Below are 24,571 nucleotides of genomic sequence, written 5' to 3'. Positions count from 1 at the left end.
TTTTGAGTAAGTTCGAGTGGTTTTTCTGGACTGGAACCAAGTATATCAGGGTCTGGTCCAGTTATCAGATTATTGCCCAAGTGATGAAAAGGGTGTATCCAAAAAAAGTCATGTCTGTAAAACTTTCGTCTATGACATTTAGAAATTAACCAAAGGAAATTTGTTCAAAAGTATGGATGGGAGTGAAAGATAAGAATATACCTCATAAGCAGATGGATCAAGCTTAAAACTAGTTGGTAGATCAGATCTAAAAACACCACTTTCCAGGCATTCCACATGGCCACCAATATATGTCTCACTCTCCAAGAGATGATTACTATAGAACTTCTCTGGATCCGATTCGTGTTTATTAGGACAAATAACGTTTGCCTCGTATGCCTGCAAATATGATAGAAGTAAAGTAATCAAGGTAACCAACAGAGATATAGTCACCCAAAGTAAGCCATAGGTGAAACGCAAATGTTACCCACAAAAAATAGGTGAAATGCAATTAACAGAATAAAAACAAGTGCAAAGCCAAATATAAAGAAATTCAACCAAGCGCATGAAAAGAAATTGGCCACAGTTTGAACCAGCTGTAATTCATGTTTTGGAGAACCAACCTGAACCATAAGAAGCATCTCACAAAGGGTTCCACTTCCTTTACGCAAAACCTCATCTGGTGGCATGGGTATTATTGTGGCAAGAGAGAAAATGAATGGATGGACATAGGTCATATACAAGTAATAAGTTGCAACGGCATCTGAAACAGAATAGGAGGCCATCATCTGAGTTGACAATATGAACAAAGAAGAGAAAACATTAGAAACAGTCCAGATAATATAAAGTTAAGCAAAAAAATGAAGTGCTTGAGAACTTAATTACTCCTGGATGACATATAGTCAATAACAGTGGTTATTCTAATCGAAAGAATGCAATGCTCACTGTCCGCCAACAAAATAAGAAACTATGTGGAAAGTGCCTTTCTGAGGCATCAACTTGATCAAGTCAGCAGCCAGAAAAGGAAATGGGCCCCTTAAAAGACTCCAAACACACGGAAATCGATTATCATAAAAGAAATGCAGATACATAAGGATTACATTGACAGAACAAAGTATGTACACACCAATCCTTAAAAGAATCAAACTAAGGACACAACATGTCAAGAATGTGCATACTTTGTTTCTCCATGAGATTTTTTTTTGCTTGTCCATATGGGACTATCTCCTGGGTGAGAATAATGTTGTCAGAAGTGTGCTTGGGCCTAGCTGAGGAAAGATCTTGGGCTTGTTCTCACAAGGCAGGCAAATCCTTGGAGCATACAGTATATAGGGTATCTTTGGCTGCCTCTCTGTATTGAATTTGGAGGGAAAGGAATTTTCGTCTTTTTTTTTTCAGAATAAGAGCAGGGATGTGAGAGGCTTGATCAATAAAATGGAGGAGGATGTTAGGGCTTGTATGGTCTCTTGGAGGAGCATCAAGAAGAGCGATTCTAATAGGTTGCTTCCATCAGATCGAGGGCTCCATTCAGAATTTTTGCTGCTTGAGGCAATGTGTTGTAGTTAGATCTTGTATTTCTGTTTCTTGTACAGCTTTGTGTAGTGAGTTTGTATACTGCTCAGTATTGGCTTAGGCCTTTGTTCCCTTTGTTTGAGCATAATAAAATCAAAGATTACCACACACAAAAAAACATGGCAAGAATGCGATATATGCTACTACATGTTTTGATACATCTTACTAAATTTTTCATAGATGTTGCAATGAGTCCCAACTAAAGCCAGATCAAACATCAGTCACACACAAAGCCAGTGGCGGATAAAGACTAGGAAACCAACCACTTCCAAACAAATTGCAACCAACAACCAGTAGTGCATTCTGGAGCATGCTGGAACTCCCCATAGTTGCTACTTGTCTATTGAATTCGCATTATCATTCTACTGCACAATACATGGTGCAGTTTAACTTCATTGGTGTTTAGGGTTGTTAAGGGTATTTGTGCCAAAGTAACAACACATTATTAATATAAATAGATGGAGGAGCTTAATCTTTATCCTCTGGTTTTTTTGTCTGTACCTAAAGAAAACTTTATTAAAAAAGAGAGATTTGGACTTGGTAACAGGCTAACAGCCTAATATATAAGCAAATTGTAATGTGTGTTCCCCCTTACTATCAAAATCATTCAAGCAATACACCTTCTCATAATGATATACCTGGGGCCTCTCCTTTGCAAAACGAACCATATCCTCTGGATTCACCTCCAATGGGTCATAACCCAATTTGGCCTTGGTAACAGCCTAAAATATGAGCAAGCAGTTGAATATGTTAGCTTTCCAACATAAAATAATGCATCTAAGCAGAGGATGCATCAATTTCCCAAAGATAGTATATTAATAACTATGAATAGGAGAGAAAAAAATATTGCCCAATTGCGACAACATTAAACTAGTGTTGACCCCAAAAGATAATAGGAAAAAAATTTCCTCTCAAAACCACGTAGCCTTAAAATTGAATGGTGAGAAATCATGCTTGAAACCATCATCAACATCATCACCTTTCACAATTTCCCAGTACTCTGGTGTTATATGTGAGACCCTTCCCAGTCATCTATTTCGTTCAGCAACCGTCTAGTTAAGGAGAGACAACCAATGTTAAATGGACTCGGGTGCGAATATCGGGTGCGGGTGCAAGTCCAAGCGTCGGACCTTCCTAAACTTAAATTTTAGGATACGTGGATATATGTCTCCAACTTGGGTACGGGTACGGGGACACGTCCTGAACTCTTGTTTGTATTATATATTGCTTAATTTTCTCAGATTATGTACCATAAACTATGTTTACAAATGTATTTAAACAAAAAAGAGTAAGGAAAATTAATGTTTTTGCTATTTCCCTATTTCTTGTCTATGTGAAATACTCGAAATATCGCTTTTCTAGCTAATTTGATATTGTTTTTCTATAACTATCTTAACAATTAGAGGATCCGAGTGTCCAAAAGGATATGGTGTTGGACACATCGACACCGATACTTGAACCAAAATGAAGGATCCATGTAACATACAAGACAACAACAAAATATGACCATCTAGTTAAATGTCAAAGTAAGTTGCAATGAAATGGTTTCACATCATAAAGTGGAAAATTGGGTGAAAGGTCGCATCACTGGGCTTTACCCAAAAGCAAAAACAAAAAGTCTAAAACATTAAAATCCAAAGTAGACTAAACAAAGGACATGATAGAAATTTGTTAATATTCACCTTTAAGCCTTGGCTTCCCTGGGGAAGATAACTATCACGTTTGACCCATGCAAAGCAATCCAGATGGCAAGCAAATTTGGCACGACATTCCCCTTGATTCTGGTCACATTTGAATCCTAACTCCTACATACTCCCAAAGAAAGGAAATAAGAAACAAACATGATTCAATCATGATCCATGTCCCTCAAAGTTGAAGGAAATGAAATATAGTTTCACTAGGTTGTACAAACTACAAAGACAAGCCAACATCCAACCACACTTAAAGCAAGTCCAGTTGAATTCAACATGAAGGTCAATATGGGAAGTCCATGGTTGAGCAAACACCAGTAATGCAGCATCGTGTCCAATTGCTAGTTGTTGAGAATATAAAATAATAAAGTTGCCCCTCTCTAACAACTTAAGCTTTTAGATGAATTGGTGGTTAACAATCTAATACAGTATCAGAGAAGGCAATAGATCTTGTATTCGAACCTCACCGCCTACCTAATGATCCAAATTTACACGTGTTTAGCCCGCTTATGGAGGAAAGCCTAGCTACACATGAGGGGCCATGTTAGAATATAAAATAATAAAAGTTGTCCCTCTCTCTAATAAAGCTTTTAGATGAGTTGGTGGTTAACAATCAACTAGCAATTAGAACCCAATCATAAGCATTATAACATTAAGTGTGACAATGGTAATTCAGATTATTACATCAATACAAGAATTTGTTAGTGATTTTAAATCATTGCATGGTTACAAGTTTTTTTTTGCAAGTCCTATTTTCAGTGTTAAACCTTAGTTCATGCTGACACATGCACCAAGTCAAAAAATCATAGTAATAAGAAGCACAGCAGATGTTCTCTAATCCTATATAAGTTATAACTGAGTATAACAGCGAAACAAGGTAGATAGGCCCAACAAAATTAATCTCGAAGCTGTCAAAACTTATCTATCAACAAACATAATGTGATGTAATTTTATTATCCATGTGCCTTGCTACACGTGATGCAGAATGAAAAGATTGAAAAGTGAATCTCTTCATGCTGTTAGTAATTTACACCATTTAACAGGTGAGAAGGAAGCTGACAGATCACTGCATGCCATGCATGGATTAGATGAATTATACTTACTCATTCTGGCAAACACAAAGCTAAACAACTTGACCAACTATAGGTTATTCCAACAACATGAATGATCTCAAACGGAAAATACTTGACATGGTATCATCTGCTACTGAGAAAACATAGCTACATACATCACTCATTCTACTCCCATGATGGGCTGCTCTGCTTTCTAGGAATGGCCAATCAAAAAAGTCACCATTGTACGTAACATATATCCCAGGTTTCACCTCTTGCATGTGGGCAAACCAATGTCTAAGAAGCTCTTCCTGCAAGAAGAACCAAATCCATAGCACTAACAAAATTGGCATCAGAAAATGTAACTAGGATATGGAGCCATCAAAAATATGAGGACACGTTACCTCATTTTTCACATTGGTAACTTTAAAAAAACCTTCAAATTCTGGTTTTGGAGTGTATTCCAAATCCTCTATATCTTCTCCTACACACTAGAGAAAATTGAAAAGGAGTTAAAATATTGCTATCCCTTGCCAATGCAAAATCTTACCATTGAGCACATACTGCAATTCTACGAACAACGATGTCTATGTAATATCAAAGTACCAATTGCCTACAAGGAATACTACTGGAACTTTCAATTAAATAACTCCTCGTATAGTAAGCTAGCTATCAAAACTTACAGAAGCTAATGAGAGTAGCATTGAATGCCGAAGTAGTTGCAACAGCCACGCGGTCCATGGCAAAGGTGTAGAGTAATCATCATGAATTAAATGAGAAATATAATATCCACTAGTTTTACAGGCTATGGTTTTACCTAGAGGATAAGAGAGTATGAATGATACCAGAATTAGAAACCATGCCGGTAAGTAGTGGCGGACGCAGGATTTGTACAAAGAGGGGGCCCAAATCACAGGTATTTTTACATTGAGAACAAGAACTATAGTCTATAATATAAATATTGCTACTTACTAGTTCTCAAAAGAAGACGAGATTGTCCACATATATATAATCACATCTAATTTTATAACCACAACCCAAAAATTATCGATAACTTGAAATTTTAAGGGGGGTTTCAAACATATATAGAAACTGTATCAAACTTTTTTTTCACTAAAGAGACTTGCAGGGACTGATCCTATAGAACTTTTCCAAATTAACCTGAATATATAGTATAGTTAGTGGGATAATTGGGGGGCGTGCAGGGCCTGCCAGCTTGCACCCCCCTCAGTCCGCCCCTGCCGGTAAGGAAATATATACTACATATAGTGGTGTTGAGTGGAAAATCCCTTTCAATCACTCCCAAATCTAAGAATCATGAACACCCCCTTCCATATGAGGAAGTAATATTTCCTAAGACTAACGCCTGTGTCACCAGTAGAACTGCTAAACAGTAGATTATTCAGGTGGTAGGATTAGGTTGAATGCACTGGGAGGACGTTAGTTGACTTTTCTGGAAGTTTATATGCGTACTATATGCATAGCATTCAGCCTCGTGAGGTTGACTTCACAACTTCAAAACCTCATCATGTTCTTGCACATTATGAAACTCTAAAGGCTAATATCTAGCCAGCCTTTCCTGTGACAAACCAGGTCAAAATCTGCCCTGTATAACCCATTGTTCTGCTGCCATATCTTATTTGGGTGACATAACTTGGGGGAATTGTTTCCCCTACTTGTCCTATAGAAGATGCCTACATCTTCATGCAATTTATTATTTCTTTCAGCTCTAATTTACCTCAACAAGGAGAATATTGCCAGAAATGGTTTTATAACCGTTTTGCTTGTAACCATTGTTGGTATACAAGAGTTACTCTCCTACGGTGATTAGTAAATTCTTCTGCCTAGTACCAGAACATCCATCACCATGACACCATTTTCTACTTGCAATCATCTTCATACAACAATACAAATGTTTAGGGCAGCAAAGAAAACGGCTCACTGTCTTCTGAACTTCTCCGTAAAGCACCAACAATTATCAATAGTTTCTTTAAAAAAGAAAAGTAGTCTTTGACATATAAAAAAATTTATACATGGGTACACCAATTCTGCCAATGGGAACTGTGTCAAACACGGAAACAGAAAACAAAGGGGTCCACAACGCAATACAATAGGGCCAGTATTAAAAGAAGTTTGTGCAATGAATTTGGAATTCAAGGTGCATATAAGAATTTGTAAGAGCTTAGAGAACACGCAGATAGATAAGAAGTATATTAGTTGTTTGTCTGCACCTCTCTGTTAATAATTAGATACCCTTGCCCATCAACCATGTAGGAGATCATCATTATTAAATCATACTCAGCATCTGGAAACTTTAAAGGAAGCTTGGTGGTCTCAATATCAAATGCACAAACATGAACTTCAGCACGTTGCAGGAGATCGATTCTCCTTTCCAACATAACCCCAGCACTGGATACACTTACATCATACCACTGCCCAGATCTCACATCTGTTTCATATGGAATTCTGAATAAGAACACACACTAGGAAATTTAATTGCACCTTTGGAAAGTATTGAAATCGGTTTGCAATCAACTCAATGATAAGTAACTCACCATTGTCAATAGCAAAACGAACATGGTAAGGAACATCAAACTCCCGAAGATCAAATACACAATCTATGAAATCTTGCGGTCGTTGTTTGCTGCAAGTCAAGCACTGAAACATCTCAGGATTGCAAAACACATTTTCATACTTGTCGCTATGTGAATTTAAGAAGTGAACAAACAATCATATATTACTGCCAATGGATAAGCAACCTCTTTTCCAGAGAGGTACACGTGTCTATGTCTGTGTCTGTGTCTGTGTATGAAGATCAAACCCATGCTAGTGTACCTATCCAAAACCAACCAAGCCTAATGTCTCAACACCAGGGCTGTTCATATAAGTAGTTATATGTGTATACAAGTGTCTGAATAAAATATTTGCCGCTACATGCATGTAGCAAAACAGTTAGAGTTGTTACCTTTTTCCTGTTAATACGGACTCGTAAGCTTCAGCAGCATCGAGTTTTGCCTGGTTTCTCTCAACAACATGCATAAGATCACTTTTTACACACATCAGTTGTTGAACGGTATCAAAGGATATCTTGAGATAAGGTTTACGTAGACCGGATAGATGGTTTTTCTGTCATCAACATATAAAATCAATGAGAATGAGGTTTCGGGGAAAGATCCCATAGTAAGTTGAAACCTCTCCGACAAAAATTCACATCAAACATTGAATAAGCAAATGACTGTTTAACCATAGATCTAATCTTACAGGAATAAATTTTAAAAATTCAGCAAGGATTTAGCATCCTTTATTTGCCTAGATAATACTTAGTGAATATTGCCAATTAAACTTTTTCAACTTTGACTAAATTTAGTGCATAGAAACAAAGAAAGCAACCACAAGTTAAAGTAGTAGGTATTTGCCAACCTTGCACGTGAAGTGTGGATTGCACGTGCCAAATGCCTTTTTTCTGGTCTCATGAAACTAATACATATGTACACTTGAACTCATACAAGGCGGTGCACAATGGTTATGAACAATACCAACTTATCTCCTCCATATATTGACGGGTGCCTAGGTCCACTATCACATCTAACCAACTCAAGTTGGAGAACATTAACTACCATTTAATTTAGTACTCTCCTCTTCGTAACATGCAGCAGGTCCCCACACGCTCCCAAATCGTCTGGGCAACCTAGTATGTTTAAAACATGTTAAGGGATACCTCATCTACTTCGTTAAGCATGGCCTGAGGTTGTACAATCCTGGCTTGATGGGCGACAGGAATTTGTAAGCAGAAGATGAAAACAAAAACTAACCCACCACAAGCAATTGACACACGCAATGCCTAGAATTCCAACCAAATATATCAACAACTATTGATGCAATCAATACTGCAACTACATTTGCAATTTTTCTTACCTCAGCCACCAATTAAAAATCTATAAACTCTTATATTCCCTAGGTTTGAATTCAAGTCTCACTGTCACCCAACAGGTTGTCATGGCGTGACATGTTAATCCAATTTTTCAAGCATCTAAGACCAGTATGAGGAAAATATGTTTAGCATCATGTCCGCTTTTTAGGTTAACTTTATCTGAATGATCCATCGTACTCAAAGCTAATACCAAAATATAGGAGATAAAAAACAAAACATGGTCAAAATGCAGCCCCAATACTCCCGCAAAACGAAAGCTTCTAATATTGCTCAATATGTCTCTGAACTCAGAAGCTCGAACAATCACACAATGACACTTCTCGCTTCTTCAACACGGTACGGGAATAATCCAATTACCGCATGTAAGAATTTTCTAATACCAAGTAAATAGAAATGGAGTAATTAATTATCATATAACTACTATAAATGCAAAATTTAATATATCAGCTTTACCACCTATTTCATAAACAATGGAACCCTTTTTCCCACTATAGTTGTGTAGCCACAAGAAATGTAACATCAATTGTTCAAATAACTAAGGCGATCATAAGAAATAAAATAGATAGGATACCCCAACTAAAAAGCCAATGACATCAATAGAATAACCCAGCTTACAAGATTAAGGTCTTCTTTCTCTACAATTTCTATATCAGCAATCTGACTCTCATACCGTCTTCTCAAGTAGGCCTCAACATCTATTTCCATTTTATCCTACAAAATCAACAGCGTCATGAAAGCTGCAATCACACGAAATTAACTCGGCAAGTTATACTTTGCCACACTTCACATACCTTCGTAGCCGCATAAAAATATGGCCGGAACTTGTACTTCGTCTTAAAAGTAGAGCCGTCCTAAACCCAAATTCGAACTAGTAATTAGCAAAATGAGTATAATCTTCTAAATTGTGATTTTCCAAATTGAAACTCATACAAAAAAATAACACAACTAATTCATTCACCTGACAAACAAAGTAGAGATCAACACAACTGTAGACCTTGTGGGTATCCTGATCCTCCCAAGATGACTGCAAATAGAGCAGAAAACTCTGAATTTAACTTGCAGTTAATGCCAAATTAATACAAATCCCTAATGTCAATTGCACACGTTCTGATGCTGTTTCACTAATAGGTATAGACCTTTTCTAGTGCCCTCCACTCTCGCTCTCGATCCTCACTCTGCGCTCCCGTAACAGAATATAAGCAAGTGTAAATTAAGGGATTGTTGGTTTAGAAATTGAAATGGTGACTCACGGATGAGAAGGTGAGAAGCCAGCCGAGGCGCTTGTCGCCTTCGGAGAAGAGATCGAAACCGAGCTTGGACTCGAGTTGCTCTTCGGCGGTGAGGATGAGCTTCTGCTGCTTCGAGAGTCTTAGATCTCGTCGGTCTCCTCCTCTTCTTCGACCTTCGCCGTTCATCGTTTCGGAGTCCGGCGGAACCCTAATCGGCGACTCGAGACTTCGTAGAATAAGAAAGGCGGAGAGTTTCAGCTCTAGGGTGTGGATTTGGAGACTGTTTTAGAGAGAGGGAAAGAGGGCGGGATCGGGGAGGGAGGAGTGATATGCTGAAAGGTTTTCCCGCCCTTTTGCTTAAGTTGCTGTGCAAAATGACGAAAAGGGACATCAGTCTAGGCGCGAGGAAAGGTCCATAGGATGGCAATGGGGCGGGGTGGATTCGGATTTAGTGTCGTCCAAACCCGCCTCATTTTATATCATATTGGAGTCGGAGCAAAGGAAATCGGAGAGGAACCACCGGAGTCGGGGAATAATTGGGTCCCCATTCACCTTAATAATTTGACCAATTTTGTTCTTTTTAGAGTGTTTTGATAAGAAAACAAGATATTGATAATTGATGAGAGTTAAAAATTAATATAAAAAAAATAGGGACATAAACTAGTGTTTTACTCGTAATTGGTATATTGCTCTTATTATATCAAAAAAATGAAATTAATTTAGACATATACATACAAAAATATAAATACCTATAATCGGAGTTGGATTAGGTTAAAACGGTGCGGGAGAAATAAATATCATCCCTGCCCCATTTGCTTATCGAATCAGAAAATACCCGCTCCGATCGGGCAGGGAGGTCAAAGACAGGAATGGGTCGGAGGTAAAACAAGTTTTTTTTTTTTTTAATCCTCGTAAAACCGATTTTTTTGGGTGGTTTTTAACTTTTTATGACTTTGGATATTCTGGACTTCTTTTGTCTGATCTTGTATATGGCATACCACCAAAGATTTGGTTCCATACAAATTTAACGCAAAACAAGAGAAAGATGATAGAAGAAACGGGATTCAATCGTCATCAGGATCCTGATCATGAATTTTTTTTTGTTCATTTTTCAAAGTTGTTACATGACATTAACCATATCAAAATTTAGGTTATTTCTTACGATAAGGTATGCATACGACTTGCAGTAGTAGTCTACGTTATGTATCAGCTAGGTTCTTTAAGTTTTACTACTTTTATTAATTTCGCATTGTGGCCCCGTTTGTTAAGCATATTTAAGCATTAGAAATGGATTATCAATCTCATGAGTTTCTCAATATCTTATTTGGTAACCCAAAATGAGTTTGAACTAGGGCTGTTAGCCAAGACTGGAAAATCATTTGAAACCGGAAAAATCGAACCGGACCAAAATTTTCAAACCGGTCGAATAATTTCGATCCGATTTATGTGTTTTAAAGACCGGTCAAAACCGGAATGGATATATATATATATATATATATATAGAACCCTGGAAGGTTAGAAGGATCTCCCCTCTCTTGACCACTAGGCTACCTACCATTTTGGTATATATTGGTCTAATAAATATATTTATTATATAAAATCAATCATATATATAAATTGTTTTTTTGGGTTTTTTTTTTATGTATTTGTGCTCAAAATTGATCATTTTTTGTTGGTCTCAAAAAAGGGGTTGAATTATGAGTTTTTGGTTGATATTTTGTGGGTTGAATTGTGAATTTTTTTGATGTGTTAGGCCCAAAATATGGCCCATGAATGAAAATCGAATAAATCAAATAAATCGGACCGAAATCGGTTGAGCTGGTCGAAACCGTACCGTATTATCTCAACCGGTTCCCATTTCTAAAAATCTCAAACCGAATAACCGTTTTTGATCGAAAAATACGCCAAAATCGGTCGAAACTGAACCAGTATCAACCCTAGTTTGAACTATGAGTCCAATGAACTAGGAAGCCAGGCCTTGGGGGGTATTCACAATATCCTCTCCCACTTGATATTGGTAGACCAGTCCACACCCTTCCAATGTGAAAATATGAAGATACCCTCTTCCCTGTTTTTTATTGGAAGTAATTAGAGGCAGCAATCAGTACGCCTAGTGTTTTTTTTGGCTTGAATGGCTGAAAATAATTGAAAAGTGGGTTGAATGTTTTTTTTTTTTGGGGGGGGTTGAAAAGTGGTTGCATGGTTGAATGACAAAAAATATAGCATTTGAATTTTTTAGACTGTTTATATATTAAAAAATATAGTAAGAAAATTAAGTACTTCAATTTCAATCCGTTTGAACTGGTATGTAGATATTATTAATCTAATCATATTATTCCAATGGTCATAATTAAATTTTGTCTCTAAAACTCTCATAATTAAGTTTCTACTTGACAGGCTTAGAGACAAATTAATTATGACCCTTAGAATATAATTAAAAAAATAAGATATTTGCACCAGTATAAAATATATTGAAAATTAGAACACTTATATTTTGTTTGGTTCTCCTCTCATAAATAATTTCTCAAAAAAATTTGACTATTTCTTCATCCTTGTTTTTTCGTCTTTAATGATTTTTTGTCAAATTTTTTACTTATTTTTTACTTTTTGGATGTACATAACGTTCTATTCAAAAAGTAAAAGAGTTTGTTAAATTGTTAAAAAAAATTACTAAAGACTAAAAAATACAAAAACCTATAGAATTTTTTAATCTAAAAAATAAATCTCAAAACTGCAAACCAAACACAGTGTTTATTTTCTAATCATATGTTATCCTTCAGTTTTGAATAATGGCAAAAAATTAAAATGCTATCAATCCAATCCAATCCTATCCCATCACATCCCATGTGAAACAAACGGTGTTAGAACATGTGTGAACATTGAGTCCCACATCGGATAAACAGAAAAAGAGTTGGATCTTAATATATAAGTGGGTGGCTCACCCCTTACAAGGCTTAGCCTTTTTGTGGATATGGGTCATTCAATGTATATTGAGCCTAAGTAATCTGGTGGACTCTTTGCTGTTACTCCGATACAAATTGGGCCTTAAGCACGCAATGGCGGGTCGATGCATCGGACGAACTCCCAACAAATGGTATCAGAGCCGATGGCTGACAATCTATGGGAAAACTCTCAACGACAATCTATGGGAAAACTCTCAACGCACTATTGAAGGGGCTTACACAGAGAACACTCGTGGAGCAGTATAAAGTCCAAAGGTGACTCTTGATGAAGCAAGGTGGCGGGTCGATGCATCGGACGAACTCCCAACAAATGGTATCAGAGCCGATGGCTGACGATTTATAGGAAAACTCTCAACGCACTATTGAAGGGCTTGCACAGAGAACACTCGTGAAGCGATACAAAGTCCAAAGGTGACTCCCGATGAAGCAAAGTGGCTCAATGTTGGAGTGCTGTATTGGATGGCTCATTGTCGATGGAGTTGACTCGTCAGGGAGCATGGTGCTATTGAATTAATGAGCACATTGGCTCTCAATGGAGTTCTCGTCGGGGAGCATAGTGCCGGTGACTAGGCACGTTGGCTCTCAATTGAGATGACTTTAAATCTATTGAGTGGGTACAGAATAAGCTTAGTTCGAAAGATAGGGTTGAGAGTATTAGATCAGAATCAAGGGGGAGCTTGGATGCAGAGAGAGGTTAAGGCCCAATGTTCAGTTCACATATGAGGGGGAGATTTGTTAGAATATGTGTGAACGTTGAGTCCCACATCGGATAACAGAAAAAGAGTTAGATCTTAATATACAATTGGACGGTTCACCACTTACAAGGCTTAGCCTTTTAAGTGGATATGGGTCATCAATGTATATTGGGCTCAAATAATGTCGTGGACTCTTTACAATTGGATGACTCACCACTTACAAGGCGAGTATTGCATTTGCGATCAATCCTTCCGATCAAGGTGAGTGGTTAAGCATGTGATCCCTGCTTTTGAAATCCTCTTGAGTCAATCTATCATTGACAATTCGATATTCGTTGCGATCCGATAATTGATATTCTGATTCGTATTCTCATATTTATTGACAATTGACGTACCCTTTGGCATACAAGGTTAATTGAGAATATTTGTGATTGATCGATTGTCATCGATCCATTGACTCCATGATATTATTGTGACTATGCAACGACACGGAGAATATTCCTAGTGCAGGTGACTCCGGTTCGCTGTTGTTCTTTATGTGTTTGGGACCATGGATTATGTTTATATTAATATGTGAAAATCCAAGGAAAAGACCCGTGAAATATCGTGGTGACTTTGGCCACTTGGGAAAAGACTTGTAAAATATCTTGTGACTCTAGTGCCTAACGGATAGGGAAAAAAACTTGTGAAATTCCCTGTGACCCTATTCCGGATCGGCTTAGGGAAAAGGTCTTATGCGCCATCCTGCGGTGACTCTAAGTACGGTGTTGGATCCAATGGGCGAAACCCTAAGAAAATATTTGGCATTTGGTACTTGGAAGATATGGTTCCCACTTTGGTTTGGACTACCACATTATTGTTGTTCCTCTTTCCGATATTGTTGAGCAGGCTGTTGGTATAAAATGGTTGTTATCATTGTTCGATTGTTGTGATAATTCGTGATTCAGTCGTCCATCTTTCGATACAATTTGCTGAGCCATTGACTTCGTTAGTTTGTTGGTATTAATTGTTGAATCATCGACCCTCATTATTTGAAACCATTTCTTGGAACCCAATAATATCTTTTGCTTAAAAGTATGCCACGTTGAATTCTTTACTGTAGCATGCTTAACTACTCACTGAATTTTCAGCTGACGGATTTATTCTACATTTTTTTTAGGTTAGTTCATGGAGCATTGTAGTGAACTTTGTGGCATTGTTGGAACCTTCTGTTTGGACCTGTAGGACGTTTGCATTTTTATTTCTTTTATCGTGTCAAACCGCTTTCGTACTTTTATTTATTAGCTTTCGCACTTTTATTTGTTTGCAGTTCATTTTGGAATTTGAAGTTGGAGAATATCGGGTATTGTGGCCATCTTGCTAAGGAAAAATATTGGTTTTGGGTTCGCACATTTGCTTTAATAAAATATTCAGTTTTTACTTTATTTGTTTCAAGTTGCTAAAAATATTTTTAATTAGGCTTCGTGTTCCATGATTACTTCATGGTACACGGCCAGTCATGCTTCCAGATTTGAGGCGTGACAGTAATAATTGAGAAATAATTTATTGAAGACCAAATTGAGAGATAATCCAAAATCCCAAAACTAAAAACGAACAAGCGCAGGTTGGCCTTCTTCACCTGGAGCAAGCCTCGTTTCATTTTTTTATACTCGTTTCAATTGCTTTGATGTTTATTTCATTACAAAACAATGACCCCTTGCTTTCTTGGGCCGTAACTTGTTGGGTTGAGTTGAGTGTTTCACTTGAGCTCCACTTTTGGTTCACAAGAATCACATCCGGGCCTATGTATAAATTGACCCAGGTTCAAATTAGGCCAATCCTTGTAAGTTGCAACCCGGACCTTCTCTCCCTTTGCTGTCATGAATTATTTGTTAGATCTCCATATCAGGCCTAATGAACCCATTAAAATTAAAGCACTTCATTAAGCAGGAAAAATTAGGGAAAAATGACGGCCCAGGATGTGTTTTGATAATTAATATCCGCCAATGACAAGTTAAGAACATTTGTTAATGTTGAAAATGTCATTGACGGGTATTAATTATCAAAACACGTCATTGACCGACATTTTCCCAAAAACTAGCCGTCTACAATGGCTTAGTTTGGAAGGATGGAGCCAAGGGTGAAGTGATGGCGGCCGCCACTGCTAAGAGTTTTATGAAATACTATTATTATTGCACAAACTTTTGTTTTAATTACCATATCATATAATCACACCATCAAAAAATATACTACATTTTAAGGGTGCGTTTGGTAACCTTTCCAGTTTTATATTTCTAAGAAATTAGTAGAAGTAGACACAAGTTTATGTTTTCATAAAAACAAAAACAAGAAACATGTTTGATAAAATAAAAAAAAAAAGAATTGGGAAAAACACATTTTTGTAGTTTCCATAGTTTACAAAAACTCTAAAAAAGTTTATGAAAAACAAAAAATGTAGAAACTTGTTACCAAACAAGTTTTCTTCATTAGTTTTCAAAAAAGTAAAACCAAAAACTGAAAATAAAAAGGTTTCCAAATGCCTAACTAACTTTATAGTTTCTAGTAATTTACCTTTTATTTCGACATCGAAAGTCAGGTCTAATGACCAAGGTGAAATATCAAAATATATAGAAATTTACATTGAGAAACAAATTAAATTGGATACGTTGACTTCAACCCAGACTCTTTCTTTATTGAAAAAAAAAAAAATGTATCGATGATTTGCTTAAACTTAAAAAAAAATAAAAATAAGAAGCTTATTCTTAATCGAGTTGCTCATGACTCTCAACACGTCTTTAAATCCACAAGAAGACCATACATGATTTAAAGTCGAACATATATGTGAGTCTGTACAAAAATTGACACCGTATCCTTTTGACTTAACAGAACAAATTAAACTACATTTGAAATTAGTTGAAAAATTAAAATTTAAAAAATTGACACCGTATCCTTTTGACTTAACAGAACAAATTAAACTACATTTGAAATTAGTTGAAAAATTAAAAGCTCGATATTTGTAAGCATCCTTGGTTTTAAAACCTGACTGTAATTTTAGTTTGTACGTTTTGAACAAAATCAAAACGTTTACAATTTATCCTTTTAGATTTGGATCAAATAACAAGTATTTTTTGTGCACAATTGTTTAAATTTTTTTAAATTGGTGCAAAGAAACTGAAAAATTATGCATGAAAATATTTTATATTTTATTCAATAATTTACACATCTTTTCGTAGAAAACACTTAAAAAGGGAGAGGGAGAGGGAGAGTAAATTTTATTTTTTGGTATACATGTTCGCCACAACTAAGTTAAAATTTTGGCTCCATTCCCCGTATAGAGTGCCAAATATAGGAACTAATATCAACTGAAACTCTATCATCATTTGAATTTTTTTGTTGCCATCTCCAACCCATTCTCTATATCTCCATTTCTTCATTTTGGAGGAAAACCATTCTCCCAACCCATCCTCTACAACTCGCTTCCATTTGGGAGGAGGGATTTTGATCCGCCAAATATGAAGTATGAAAATTTATAGATTTACTTGCTTAAACTTTTAATTCGTATATCCATTTTGTATGAAATTTATATTTTGAGATATATATTTAAAGTACCTTTAAAAAGAGACCAATATTGAATAACAAAAGTTAAAAAAATAAGTTGTTTTTTGGAGGGAAAATGAAGAATGTTTGAGTTTTGGATTGATTCTTTAAGAAATAGAGTCAGGGATTGGAGTGGAGACAAATAGTACAATCCTTTTAAGTAAATTTACTTTTCCATTAAGTAGAATATTTTGATCCTCTTAAATAAAGATTTGGAAGGTGTTGGATTGGAGATGCTCTGAGCCAAGCCTCCCGGGGGAAAATATATAATTTGAGCCAAGCTAAGAACAGACCAAAAGATTAAAAATAGAGAAATTGTGAAGAGAAAACAAGTTTAAATAAGAGTAAACAAGTCCCACAAGTTCCACCCATGAAGTAAACAATTCACGTGGGTGGGGGTCATGCCCCCCAAACCCACCCCACCTTGACAAACCCTCCAAGGCCTCCGACCATTCCACCGGCTTGCTCATCGTTTTTTAGTTGGCACCACTCATTACGTGCACATTGTCGGGATCCAATGAAGCCAAGCCAATACGGGAATTGGTCTTGTGTGATAACAATACGTTTGGTACTATTGCATTGGACTTTTGGCTTGCAAACAAATCGATGCTTCCGGATGTGCCAAACCAATGAAAATGAACTTGCTAACGTAGGGATAAAATTGTACTAATCAGCAAAATCCCCTCCAGTTGTATTATTATTTGGTTTTTTTTTTCTAAATTTCTCTATCAACACTAGTAATATTCCACAGGGGTGTCCGGGCAACTATCGTCCGATACTGCATCGCGGTTAAACGGCGAAGGAACAAACGGCGGGGATGTACATCTCAAGAGAGCCCAATTCACGCCTTGGAAGAACGGATGGTGCTTGATTGGCGACGCGCCCATCGTGGACCCCATACGCCTCGCCGGATCCTTGACCAAGAGCTGCGATATGAGGTCCTTGGCCGCGGCAGGGACGGTCGGTTCCTTGGGGAACTCGAGGGCTCGAGCCACGATGTTAGCTAGGGTTAGCTCGTTGTCTAACCCTCTAAATGGCGTCACACCGTAAAACAATTCGAATATGAATATCCCTAGTGTCCACCAATCCACGGCACTGCCGTGGCCTTCTCCCGAGACGATCTCTGGTGCGAGGTACTCGTGGGTCCCTACAAACGACATCGATCGGACATCGATTGGCTCCGACACAAACTCGGGCCCGGCATGGTGACCCTGCTTCTTCTTCCGCTTGCGCTTAGGGTGGAAGCACGACACGGCGGGGACAATGCAATTGGGAAGAATGCAAGAAGTGGAGGTAAAAGGCCGCGGTTCGACAGGGTACTCGGGCGGCGGTGGAGGAGCGGGTGAATTTTGGGCGGAGACGATCTGAGCCGCGGATGTGGAAGAATCGCATTTCAACGATAGGTCAAAGTCGGTGAGCATGATGTGACCGTCGGATCGGACCAAGACGTTTTCGGGCTTGAGATCACGATAAACAATTCCCATCATGTGGACATATTCTAGAGCTACCACCACCTCTGATGCGTAAAACCTGGAAAAATCACATGAGATTGCGATCAGGGCTATAACAAATTGGCTTATCAAAAAATTTGACTTGCATTATTTAAATTGATCACCATATCGAAGTGAAAACTTTAAAAGACATAAATTATCAAGAAAACAGCCACTTCATGTATTTAAAACAATCACCTAAAGAAGCGAGATAGGCACTGATTTGGGCCAGCATTCCATCACTAGTGTATGATTCAGCAAAAGATATAGATAGATACAGCCATTCCACAAGACTTTAAAATCTGCAGTTGCCATTTAAAACTAGCAGTTGCCTACTTGCCCGGTATTTTACATGATAATAATTGAGGAACATGATCACATTATGAGGAATGGGGTCCTACACATTAGATAGTCGCCTAACAAGAAGCAAATTCTAAAAAAACTAAAACAAGACTGGATGTTTTTTTTCTTCATAACTCAGGTGTCTGAGCTAACTTAAGGGATTAATTCTAGAGGACAAATCTTACCGTCCATTTGCGGAGGTCAACAATTAAAGTCAAAGCATAGATCGGTATGAATTAGCCACAAAAAAGTTGATTGCACCTGAGAAGTTTTAAATGTGAGAACTTAGAAGGGAGCAAACCTCCAAATTAATCACCACCAGGCCATGGATTACCACACATGTTGGTCACTAGTGAGGACCCCATGTGTACTTTTGGTGGGTGACCTTTAATCCGCGGATACGCGGTATGCCTAGGACCCCTCAATAACTTCCCCATGCAAAGTGGAAAGGAGGACGTAAAAGGCAATAAAAGAGTCTTAACGACCCATCTGGCCCCATAGTTTGGCATATTCACACTTCTCTTTTACACTTTTTATCGAACTTACGGGATTCTTTGCCTAAAATCCTCGTTCTTCTGTCTCCATACTCTCTGTAAACTGCACGATTATATTTTAAGATTCATATACTTGGAAATTCATATCACGTCGGGCGGTTGAGAGCGAAAATCGGACGAAGAAACAGAAATATTTGAGATAAGTTCCATACTTTCTAGGCTCTCCATGAAGAATCCATTTTGTCATTCAGAGATGTTAAAGTTCCACTGAGAGTTTCCCATCCTTCTTAATCATTGAGCTATATTATGCTTGAAATCGTCTTTTTTGTGGTGGAGACATAAAAACTTAGGGAAAAAGCTCTTTCCACGTAGAGTGACAAAAAAAAAAAGTAGCTACAAAAGACTAGTGCATGCACAACATTTCTTTTAATTCAAAAACATTGGCGAAATGCCTAACTACCATTAACTAGAATTCGGGGGTAAAAAATATAGGTCCTATCTAAGGCTCGAAAATAGTATTTTAAACCGTTCGATTTGTTCTAATTGTGAACTTATTGAGTATGCGGAAAATCACAATAGAAGTAACCTACCAAATAAAATGAGATCAATATTTCCTACTCTAAAAGCGCTTAAAATAGAACTCCATCGATCTTGTTTTGCAGAAAATGAACTACTCTAAACAAATTTGGCTGAGTGATGCAACCTAGTACTGTAGTACAGTATATTTGGAGAAATCAACGGAGCCAAAAGGTATATTTATTGAGATACATCAAAATAAGGTCTCTCGAAACTTAGGAAAAGGAGCCCAGCATTGCCGTACAAGTTAATTCGACCCAAACGAAACCCAAGGAACGTTGTTGGATTTCGAGCATCTTCCACTGTCATGGAAACATCAAATTAGGAGACCAAAATGCCCTCCTAATGCCCCACTTATACCATGGACTACTGTAATAAACACTCTCTTCATCCTAATTCTTTTGTCCCTCGTACAATTCTAACAAGATAAAAAATCACATATATCTTATAAGTGACAATACTTTTTATATGTCAAATAAATCTGGTTTGGTAGATCTCTATTACTCCTATTTAAAAAAATTGAATTCAAATGAACCTTTCTAATACTGTAAAAAACAATTTTAAACTAATACGAATTCTAAAAAATGAAAAAAAAATTGGAAGAGGAAGCATATTCATATCATTGACACGTGGAAATGGGACAAAGAATAATCAACTAAGCGTGAAAATTTTAAACACAACACTCGTTTGTCGCCTTCTTTTTTATGAGATGGGATCTACACATACGTGAAATCCACGTAAAAGATGTTTCGAACAACAGTTAGCATTGGAAATTTTCGCCGGACGACTGGCGTTTCGAGTGATTGGTTGACTTTTTGGCATTCTCGTAATTTTAGCCAAAGAAGGAGCCCTTTAAACCATCTCAGAGTGAACGACGAGTTTCGAAACATATCACGTGCGACGGAGCACGTGTCACAAAGCTACTCGTTTAGGAAGATTTTTTGACTTTTCGTATTCTGAATCGAACACGTGCGACGGCGACCGGTACCCCTCCGAAATTACCACAACGCAAAATCGTCCTCTCAAGTATCACCTTTTCTAGTCACCCCAACCGCCATTACCAAAAGTTTCTGAAGAAAATGATTCAGAAAGGGAGTAAAACAGGTGCCGAATAAGACAGTGACCATCAGCGGGGCCCACAACGACCGCCAGGTGAGGACCCCCACCATGGATCATCACCGGTCGCTGTTGAGGACGGAGAAAAAATCCGGACCCGACGGATCCCAACTATCCGACCCGAACACCGATAAAAACGGGTTTGAGACTTTTTAAACGAAAAAAAAATGCCCCCACGTCATTGCCACTTGATATATGCGGTGGGGACTGGAGAAAGAGTTTAGGCGTAATCTAATTTGTTTCACGAAGCACTACTAAATAATTAACTTATAAACAAAGACAACACTAATCAGTAGATGTCGTATGACTCTTTTTGCGAATGAAGTTTCTGCTTAGGATCAAAAAACGAAGGCAACACGAAAGGATTCCAATTCACTCTAAGTGGGTAACTATGACGAAGTCCGATGGACTCAAAATCAGATATTGTATCGTACTCGTATTCCTACATTGTATGGCATGTTAACATCAACGCTTCACGGGAGGATAGTGATTCTCGCAACTTTTATTTTCAGATCTAATCCAATATATCAAACACTCCACATAAAAATATTAGTGTATGTGTACCTGACGGCGGATTCCGGGAACCGTTTACAGGGCTGGCGCTGGCGGAGGACGTGGAGGTCGCCGCCGGGGCAGAACTCCGTCAACAGGCACGACCACTTGGGGGACTCCAAGTTGGCGTAGAGCGTGGGCAGAAACGGGTGGTCCAGCATTTCGAGTATCTCCCTCTCCGTCGTCGCCCGCCCTTCCTTGTTACGGCCGGCGAGCTCCCTCTTGTCCATGACCTTGGCGGCGAAGACCGCGTCGGCGCCGGGGGCGCACTTGAGCTCCGCGAGGTAGACGGAGCCGATGTCGCCGGCGCCGAGGCGGTGGAGGAAGCGGACGTCGGTGAGGGAGAGGTGGACGGAGGAGGGGGACTGGGATCTGGCGCGGCGGATGGCGTCCCAGCAGGGATCGCCGGAGGGAGTGTGGGCCTTGGTGGTGGTGGAGGATGAGGAGGAGGCGGTCCAGGTGGTCTCGGAGCCGGAGGAGGTGCAGCGTTTGATGTCGTTGGTGGTGGTTGCTGTTGAGGTGGATGAGTTGAAGCTCAGGCTCTGTAAGTCGTCGGCGAGGTCGTCCAGCCATGGCTCCATTGGCTGGAGAAAATGGCTCGTAGAGAGAGAGAGAGAGAGAGAGAGAGAGAGAGAGAGAGGGATTGTGTGCTTGGTGAAGATTTGAAGGATGAAGGGGGAGAGGAAAAGGTCCAGTGTTGGGCCTTGGTTTGGGCCGTCATAGGGTCCTAACTAATCGTTGATTATACTCGAATTACGGCCTAATCCTATTTCTAGAACTTTAATTTAGAACTTAATTCACGCCTTTTCAAAAAATAAAATATAACTTTTCTGATGCAAGATTGACTAAAAAATCCCGAGTATAAGCCTAAAAATGTGACAGTATAATATGCAGTATAGTACAAAATATTGTTTCTGATTTTATAACATAATCGGCTTTATTCACTTGGGTTGTCAGAATTACTCTCTCTCTCTCTCTCTTTCTCTCACTCTCACGGCACGATTTCAATCTTCAATAATTTTTCTCTCAATTTATTACTCTAATATTTTTATCTATCTCCACTTATTACTACCGAAAACAAGCTCGACAGTTTTTAATTTTTACTTGAAAACCAAAACCAATTTTTAACTAAAAATGATAATCTACCCAACTGATTCTGAATAACTTTTTTTTTTAAAAATAGACGTTTTTATGTTCAGAAGCAATTTCTTCTTGAACTCATTGGGAGAAATTTTTGGGTTCAAATAGGGTATTGCTAAAGTGGTACCTGTGCAGCGCATCTGGGCTGTCCAAAAATGCAACCAACGGTCCGAATGCAAAGGTAACAAACGGATTTAAAAAAAGTTTTGATCCGGACGGTCAGTTGCTTGACTTGAACGACTCAGATGCGCAACATGAATACCTCGTGATCAATGTTCTGAATACCGTACCGGCCAGGGTATCGGTTTTCCTACTGGTACGGTACGTACCGGTACCGGTCAGATACGGGGTACCGTTTCGGATTTACCGCAACTACAATATATATAATAATTATATATAATTATAATTCAAAAAAATCCCTCATACTATGCAATTCATCATAAAATAGCCATGTGCTTGCATCTTGTCCCACGTTGCCTAGTTGCAAAACTCTTTTTCATCTTAAATGACTTTGCACACTAGTGGACTTATAAATGAGGACCTAAGGAGAGGCCTCGCGCGCTCGCGAAAATGGGTCATGACCGAAGACAATTTGGAAAAACTGATTCGGAAACATTCTGAAAAACGTTTTTTTATGTTTTTTTTGGGTTAAGATAATGGTTCGGAACGGTATTGGGGAGTTAAGGTACCGATTTCTTTGAAATCCGGTCCGATACGAGATTGATAACATTGCTCGTGATAGGATAGGCTATTTGTAAACAAAAATTGCTCTTGAATGGGAGGAGATTTGTGAAGATCCACACATGGTCATAACTTTCAATTCATTGATCTACTACCCGACAATGCACAAAGAGATGTGGGGAGTCTATTTCAAGGTTTTACGGAAATAATTCAAATTGTTGATTAATTTTGAAATATTTTTTATAGTTTAAATTGTTCATAAATTTAGATATTTTTTTTTAGTTTTCCTATAAAAATTGTTCCAATCGGATAGTCGTAAGTAGTTGACCCAATGTTTTATTTTTTATTGAGAATCTTTGAATTTTGAAAAAAATAGAAAATTGGATCAAGCATTAACCACTATTCAATTGAGCTGATTTTTTTTTTCCAATGCTACTTGAACATTTATGTTAACGTTAATTAACAGTTCCGCTCATTTGTGCGGGACACCAAAATAGTCCCACACGCCCATCTATGTTCTATCTGTGATTGGCTCATCTATACGATTAGGTGTGGAGGCATAATCCAGGGTTCCACACAAATAATCCGAGCTATACATTAATTTTCAAATATTTTTGAATGTTCATTAAAAATCAACTATCGGATAACTGTAAGTATTTTTGCATTATCCGTTTTAGCTAATATTTTGCAAGACGACTCAAAAAATATTTTAAAGTAAATGATCACGACTCATTTGTGTGTGACCCCAGCGTAGCCCCACATACCCATTTGTGCAATATCTGTGCACATTTGTTGTAGGTTAAATTCAGAGTGTCCATATATACCTGTAGACCATAATTGGGTGGGGGGCTAAAAGAAAAGGAAAGGGGAAGCGGAGGGGAAATAAACAAATAAAAAAGAGCTTTTTTTTGGCTATGTTGAAGAAATAAACTTTATTTCTAATGTTGAAATTTATAGCATATATTAGTTGGTTGGGCACTCGGGCTAGCTTTTCTCCATTATTTGTCTTGGGTAGCCCAATATTTTATCACAAAACACGATTATCTTCTTGAGAGTATATTTTATTTGGGCCTAAATTTGTGAGACAATTCCAGGGAGAATCCGAATTCTATATTAATAACAAGACCGAAAATGTATAATCTCACTTCTTAGAAAGAAAAAAAATGAAATGATCGCCGTTTGTGTAAGCATCGTCGAACACATATCTTTATAATCTCACTTAATGGAAGAAAAAAAAATGCTATCACCATCAGGAACATAATTATTTGAGTCAATTTCATGTACAGTACAATGTGGTTTTTAATACAAAATACCACCACAATACAAGGAGCTTTAAAATTTAAATATTGTGGATCAAATGAACTCATAAGTCCCTGTCAAAACTATTACTCCAGATTGAGAGTTTCTTGACTTTTTAAACCCGAAAAAGATTCCTAAAACTTTCTCTTTCTGCATGTACTTATATGGCCTGTCTGTTACGGGAACGGGGTGT

The 24,571-nt window shown here is 37.9% G+C and overlaps 2 protein-coding genes across 2 annotated transcripts in view; both read right to left on the bottom strand.

Moving 5' to 3' along the window:
- The window catches only part of LOC131313716 (DNA polymerase epsilon catalytic subunit A-like), a 34,103-nt gene extending 24,306 nt beyond the window's left edge, over window positions 1-9,797 (bottom strand). Inside the window, exons 1-13 of the mRNA XM_058342176.1 lie at window positions 9,476-9,797; window positions 9,184-9,249; window positions 9,017-9,076; window positions 8,841-8,936; window positions 7,260-7,420; window positions 6,850-6,938; window positions 6,526-6,743; window positions 4,699-4,785; window positions 4,471-4,605; window positions 3,234-3,356; window positions 2,190-2,273; window positions 603-767; window positions 202-378 (exon numbers count right to left, since the gene is read on the bottom strand). Of these exons, the coding sequence (XP_058198159.1) occupies window positions 202-378; window positions 603-767; window positions 2,190-2,273; window positions 3,234-3,356; window positions 4,471-4,605; window positions 4,699-4,785; window positions 6,526-6,743; window positions 6,850-6,938; window positions 7,260-7,420; window positions 8,841-8,936; window positions 9,017-9,076; window positions 9,184-9,249; window positions 9,476-9,640 (1,626 nt within the window). The 5' untranslated portion in view covers window positions 9,641-9,797. The remainder of the gene's footprint in view (window positions 1-201; window positions 379-602; window positions 768-2,189; window positions 2,274-3,233; window positions 3,357-4,470; window positions 4,606-4,698; window positions 4,786-6,525; window positions 6,744-6,849; window positions 6,939-7,259; window positions 7,421-8,840; window positions 8,937-9,016; window positions 9,077-9,183; window positions 9,250-9,475) is intronic.
- Window positions 9,798-17,006: 7,209 nt separating this feature from the next.
- Window positions 17,007-21,910, bottom strand: LOC131314035 (serine/threonine-protein kinase D6PKL2). Its single transcript, XM_058342530.1, has 2 exons — window positions 21,271-21,910; window positions 17,007-18,218 (listed from the first exon to the last, which is right to left on the bottom strand). The coding sequence occupies exons 1-2, from the start codon at window positions 21,837-21,839 to the stop codon at window positions 17,423-17,425; spliced, it is 1,365 nt and encodes a 454-aa protein (XP_058198513.1). The 5' UTR covers window positions 21,840-21,910; the 3' UTR covers window positions 17,007-17,422.
- Between the last annotated feature and the right edge of the window lie 2,661 nt (window positions 21,911-24,571).

The sequence above is a fragment of the Rhododendron vialii genome, chromosome 13a (genome assembly GCF_030253575.1).
Source record: "Rhododendron vialii isolate Sample 1 chromosome 13a, ASM3025357v1".
Classification (NCBI taxonomy): domain Eukaryota; kingdom Viridiplantae; phylum Streptophyta; class Magnoliopsida; order Ericales; family Ericaceae; genus Rhododendron; species Rhododendron vialii.
The sequence above is the reverse complement of the archived record's forward strand: the minus strand, read 5'-3'. Positions and strand labels throughout refer to the sequence as shown.